General features: G+C 46.6%; 1 protein-coding gene across 3 annotated transcripts in view; it reads right to left on the reverse strand.

The window, feature by feature from the left end:
* The window catches only part of LOC122542981 (STE20-like serine/threonine-protein kinase), a 54,432-nt gene extending 52,816 nt beyond the window's left edge, over positions 1-1,616 (reverse strand). For 2 of the 3 annotated variants that reach the window (XM_087984445.1, XM_087984444.1), the window contains exon 1: positions 861-1,616. In XM_087984445.1, coding sequence (XP_087840571.1) covers positions 861-1,013 — 153 coding nt within the window. In that variant the 5' untranslated portion in view covers positions 1,014-1,616. The remainder of the gene's footprint in view (positions 1-860) is intronic. The other variant, XM_087984447.1, reaches the window with a different exon arrangement.
* Between the last annotated feature and the right edge of the window lie 4,384 nt (positions 1,617-6,000).

Genomic DNA, 6,000 nt, shown 5'->3' on the forward strand with positions numbered 1-6,000 from the left:
AACCACTGCCTGATGATACATCGTTGACAGTGGGACCTTGAAGCTTTCATTTCTGCTCCTTTGTTGAATCAATTTATAACTTATTAGGAATGCCTGTGTTGATTCAGAGGATAGCAGTTCATAATCTATTCACACGTAAAGTACTGCTTTTTAAAACTTTACTCAGATTCTGTTCATCCTTGGACGACAGAGTGATTCCCTCGGGTCATTTGAGGTTCAGAGTTAACCAAATTGCTCTGGGTTTCGAGTCACAGGTGGACTAGACTGAGTAAGGACAAAGTCAGAAGTCACACGTTACTAGGTTATAGTCCAACAGGTTTATCTGAAATCTCGGGCGCTGCTCCAAACTGACTTCACTTCATCTGGTGAGGGAGCAGCGCTCCAAAAGCTTGTGATTTCGAATAAACCTGTTGGACTATAACCTGGTGTCGTGTGACTTCTGACTTTGTCCACCCCAGTCCAATATCGGCAGCTCCACATCAGAAGCTGACTGAGTAAGGACAGCAAATAGTCATAGGTTTGATGCGAGAGGGCATGGTTTTAAAAACGATACCTGAGGGGTAACCTTTTCACGCAGAGGGTAGAGTGTGTAAGGAATGAGATACCAGAGGAGGTGCTGGAGGCTGGTACAATTACAACATATAAAAGGCATCTGGAAGGGTGTATGATTAGGAAGGGTTTAGAGGGATATGGGCCAAATGCTGGCCAATGGGACTCGGTCAGATTGGGAAATGGACGTGTTCGGATTAAAGGGTCTGTCTCCTTGCTGTGTGACTCTACGACTGTATGAAGGGATTTGAACCCAATCTCTGGGAGCAATATCCCGGTAAATAAGGAGCAGCATTATCATTTGGTCTTACCTTGAGAACTTTGCCAAAGGCCCCGTCTCCCAGCTCTCCAATGACTTTCCAGACACTTTCAGGATCCACATCTCTCCTCACGTGTTGGTACTGTTTCACCTTCTTCTTGTCCAGACCCAGTTTAAAAAGTTTCATGAAGCTTAAGAAAGACATTTCTCCCCTCTCCCCGTCCCGCCCCTCGATGAAAGGAACGAGGAAACGCGAGAGAGATTTCAAAAACAAACTGAAGAGAAACAACCTCTCAGTTAAACCATGATGGGGAGGTCTCGTCTCCCTTCAACACTGGCTATCTCACAAGTCACAGTCCATGGTTGGAGAAAAACGTGCTTTAAAAGCTTCTCAAAAGCGCAGAGGTACATCTTAGCAGCGTCTCACCTGCTGAGCAGGCTGGGGGGCCCTCTGTGTCTCACTGCCACAAGTCGCTATCGAGGTTTGCACATTTCCAGCTCAGTGCAATTGCATTGCCATTTGTGTGTGTCTGCGGCCGGAAGAATTCAACTCATTTGACATCGAGAGCACTTGAAAAGTATAACTTCCCATGAGGCACCGTGCCAAAATCTACCCGCTTTTTGTTTTTGTCCGCCTTTTTGCAAACTCAGCCTCCAGCTCCCTGTCCTCCTGGGTTGAGTCGAGCTCACTTGAACTCTGAACAACTCCCGGCTTTTCCCAAAACGGCCCTTCTTCCAAAGTCGATCGGGAGACGCTTTAAATGTTCGAAACCGTGTGGTGTAATTGAGCGACAGTCCCTTCGGTGGTTTGCAGTAACAGCGAACAGATTTATGTCCCAGGAACTAGATGTGAATGAAAGATTTCTGACGTTTAAGGTGAAGGCGCAGAGATATCTCTCCACCCACCCCTCACCACCATGAGTAGGCGTTTTGGGGTCGAATGAACTTTGAATTAGATGCAAACAGACTTTACTTTCCAAATCTTTCACAGTCTAGGAGAGAATAGTAGGGATTAACAGACAAACAGAGCACAGGAGCCTGTTCAATCTGATCAGGGCTGATCCAATGTTTCAATGTCAGATTCCTGCCAAGTACCCACTGATGCTTCTAAAATTGAAACATTTGATCTGTCTCTTTCAGTGACTTGGCCTCCACAGCCTTCTGCAGGAAAGAATCCCCACAGGTTGACTGTGTTCTCTGGATGAAGAAACGTTTCATAAAATCCTTACAGTGTGGAAGCAAGCCATTTGGCCCATTGAGTCCAAGCCAACCTTCCCACCCAGCCCCAAACCTCTTTTCTCTCCCTGTAACCCCGCATATCTCATGGCTAACCCACCCAGCCTGCACATCCCTGGACTCTATGGACAATTTAGCACGGTCAATCCACCCTAATGTGCACATCTTTGTGACTGCAGGAGGAAACCCACACAGACGGGGAGAATGTGCAAATTCTACAAAGACAGTAACCCGAGAGTGGATTTGAACCCGGGTGCCTGGCGCAGTGAGGCAGCAGTGCTAACCACTGAGCCAGCGTGCTGGCCCTATCTGAATATCCTCATCTTAGTGCTGTATCCTGAGACTTGCTCCCCACAAACCAGGGGAAATATCTTCCCAACATCCAGTCCGTCCCAGCCCTCTTAGAATGTTGTACGTTTCAATCAGATCCCCCTCCCGTCCTTCTAAACTTGAGTGAATACAGGCCGATCATGGGACAGTCCCCGGTATCAGACTAGTGAACCTCTGCTTCAATCCCTCTAGCAGGAAGACCAAAACAGCATGCTATACTGCAGGTATAGTCTGCACCCTGTGTAAGTGCAGTCAGACACCCCAACGCCTGAACATAAATCTCTCTGCCAGATGGCAGTGACTACTGCAGGATGACATGTTGATTATTCGGATGATGAAATCTCTGCCCTTTTTGCTTGCGATTGCGTCAGCAACTGAGAGGGGAGTGCAAGATGGGGTTAAACAGGGCTGAACGCAGCCTCCATGCGACTCCAGACCCCACAGTGGTGTGGTGAGCCAAACTAACTGACCATCAAACGATGGCGCGGAGAAGTGAGTTGAGGGGCGGACACAGAGAGTCTGTGAAGGAATATCGATACGTTAAGGGAACGGGCAAACATCTGGCAAATGCTGGAAAATGTGACGAGAGGAATAGGAAAGGCAGAATGTTATTCAAAAGGAGGGAACCTGCACAATTCCACAGCGCTGAGAGATCTGGGCTGATTCAGTAGTATTTCAGAAAATGGAACCACTCCTCCCTAACATGCAGGTCTGAATTTCAGTTTCTGTATTTCCAGTTGGTGGATTACTGAATGAACTTACGTGTCATTATTTTCAAGAATGGGATCACAGCATCCTGAGAGTTGGAAGCGGACCAATAAGCCTATTGAGTCCATATCAACCCTCTGAAGAGCATCGCACCCTCCTGCCCTATCCCTGTAATTCCCATGACTAATCCAGCAAGCCTGCACATCCCCGGACACTAGGGGTAATTTAGCATGGCCAATCTACCCAACCTGCACATCTTTGGACTGTGGGAGGAAACCAGAGCACCCAGAGGAAACCCACGCAGACACGGCGGGTGGAGGGTGTGCAAGGTCCACACAGACAGTTGCCTGAGGCTGGAATCGAACCTGGGCCTCTGACATCGTGAGGCAGCAGTGCTAACCACTGTGGGACCCCTAAGAATTGTTAAGAGACAGAATTTGTAGAAGAAAGCTGTGAGCAATATAGAAAATTGTTGTCTTAGTTTTGACAGGAGTTTAAAAGGCAGTGTGCTAGAAGACGTTCCTTATGTACTCATGTGAGAGACGTGAGCTTCATATTGCTGCTTATCTTAGACTATTTCCTCGTCGGACAGAGAATTGGCTGACATGTAGGAAACAGCAAGTGGTGTCCTGGGACCAGTGGAGTTCTACAGGGATCAGTGCTGGGGCTGTGGCTGTTGACAATATACATGAATGATTTATGAAGAAAGTAAATTCGTCTTGTTTACCCTGTAACAATTCTGTGCTTGCGTCTGTAAATAATACTTGACAAGCACTTGGGCAACTTAATAAAACCTCCCGTCTCAGTTCCTGCAGTGGGTAGGACTCTGGCTTCTGAATTGAAAATCTGTGGGCTCACGTCATCAAAACTGACACTCAAAGCACTGACAGCTCATGGCAGAACTGCAAGAAACTATAGAGGGCTGTTAACACAGCCCAGTCCATCACAAAAGCCAACCTTCCATCCAATTGACTCATCTACACTTCCTGTTGCCTCGGGAAGGCAGCCAACATCATCAAAGACCCCTTCCACCCTCTTCACAATCTCTTACAATAGGCAGAAGGTAGAAAAGCTTAAACACACGTACCGACAGGTTCGAGAACAGCTTCCTTCCCGCTGTTATTAGAGTTCTGAATGGACCTCTCAACTCAAACCTCATACTGATCTCGCTTTTCGTGTCCCGTCTCTGCAGCCTACCTCGCTCTGTTCAATCACCCTATGATTTTTGGATGGTATGACGGCTGTACTGCGTGCAAACCAAAACTTTTCACTGTACCTAGGTACATGTGACAAAAAGGAGTCAAATAATATACAGGGTGACTGGTTAACACGGATAGAGGAGGTCTGGCTAACTGAAAAGAAACAGAAAATCAGGAGGAGGGTCATTTTCAGGTGACCAAACCATTAGGTATTGGTAAATATCTCTAATCTGTCAGTTCAAACCCTATCAGAGCCGCGCATGGAATCTTCATTCATTGTGGAATCTGGATCATGTAAACCCACCTGGTTCACTATTACTTTTAGGAAAGGAAATCTGCTGTCCTTACCAACTCTGGCCTACATGTAACTCCAGACCCCACAGCAATGTGCTGTTGAGCCGGACTAGGTGACTGTATTACAACACGAGGCAGGAAGTGAGTTGAGGGGAGGACGCAGAGAGTCTGTGAAAGGGATATTGCTATGTTCAGTGAATGTGCAAATGTCTTGCAGATGGAGAATATTGCTGGGAAACACGACAGAAAGAATAGGAAAGGCAAAATGTTATTCAAACGGAGGGAATCTGCACAATTCCACAGTGCCAAGGGATATCCTTGTACAGGAATCACAAAAAATTAGCATGTCGTGTCAGCAAATGGTTAGGAAGGCAAATGGAAAGATGAGACCATAGCTAGACTATAATTTACTGTTCGTTGTGTTTAAGGAGGGATCTCCTTGCATTAGAAGCAGTTCCGAAAAGGTTCGCTTGGCTGATTGGTGGGTAAAGGAGTTTATCTCACAAGGAAAGATTCAGCCGTTGTACCGCTGGAGCGCAGAAGAATGCGAGATGATCTTGTGAAAGCATGTAAGATTCTGAAGGAGAGATGGCAGACAGGAAATGTTCCTCGCAGGAACTAAAGGAAAAGGCGGAGATGAGGAGGAATTACCCTCCCCAAAGGTTGCTAATCTATGGAATTCTCTTCCAAACTGAGTAGCAGAGACTGGATCATTGAATATATTCAAGGCTGATTTGATCAAGAACAGGATCGGGGCTTATGGGGATAGACAGGAAGGTGTAGTAGAGGTAACAACCAGATCAGCTATGATCTTATTGAAAGGTGGAAAAGACTCAACGGGTAAAGTGGCCTCTACAGAGTCATAGAGATCTACAGCACAGAACAAGGCCCTTCAGCCCATCATGTCCATGCTGGTCAAACAGTGTCCTAACTATTCTACTCCTGCTCCTAGGTTTTATGCTGTTATGGTCAGGGACTGGTGTACTGTCAGAAGGTCATCTTTTTAATTAGATGTGAAACCAAAGTCCCATTCCTCTTCTTAGGTGGAGAGTAAAAGATCCCACACAGCAGGAGAGCACTGGCTCATAATTCTCTCTCCAGCGTGGACTATGTGGGCAAATGGCTTCCTTCTTTCAAGGCACATGGGAGATTGTACAAGGATATTATCAGAAATGTGTGAGCACGGATATCAGGAAAGGATTGACAGGCTGGGGCTCGACCATCTTGGAAACTGAAGGCATAGGGGTGACTGAATAGAGATGTTTAAAATCCTGACAGGTCCTCAATGGAGTCGGTACCGAGGAAATGTTTCCTCTTGTGGAGGAAGAGCAGATCCAGAAGCTGTCAATATCAGACTGTACCCAAGAATCCCCATTGGGAATCTCAGAAGGAACCACTTCCTCTCGAGAGTGGGGAGAATTTGGA

This window comes from Chiloscyllium plagiosum, unplaced genomic scaffold, assembly GCF_037043375.1.
Source record: "Chiloscyllium plagiosum isolate Xiang-an unplaced genomic scaffold, Cpla_swu_hap1 HiC_scaffold_48, whole genome shotgun sequence".
Classification (NCBI taxonomy): Eukaryota; Metazoa; Chordata; class Chondrichthyes; order Orectolobiformes; family Hemiscylliidae; genus Chiloscyllium; species Chiloscyllium plagiosum.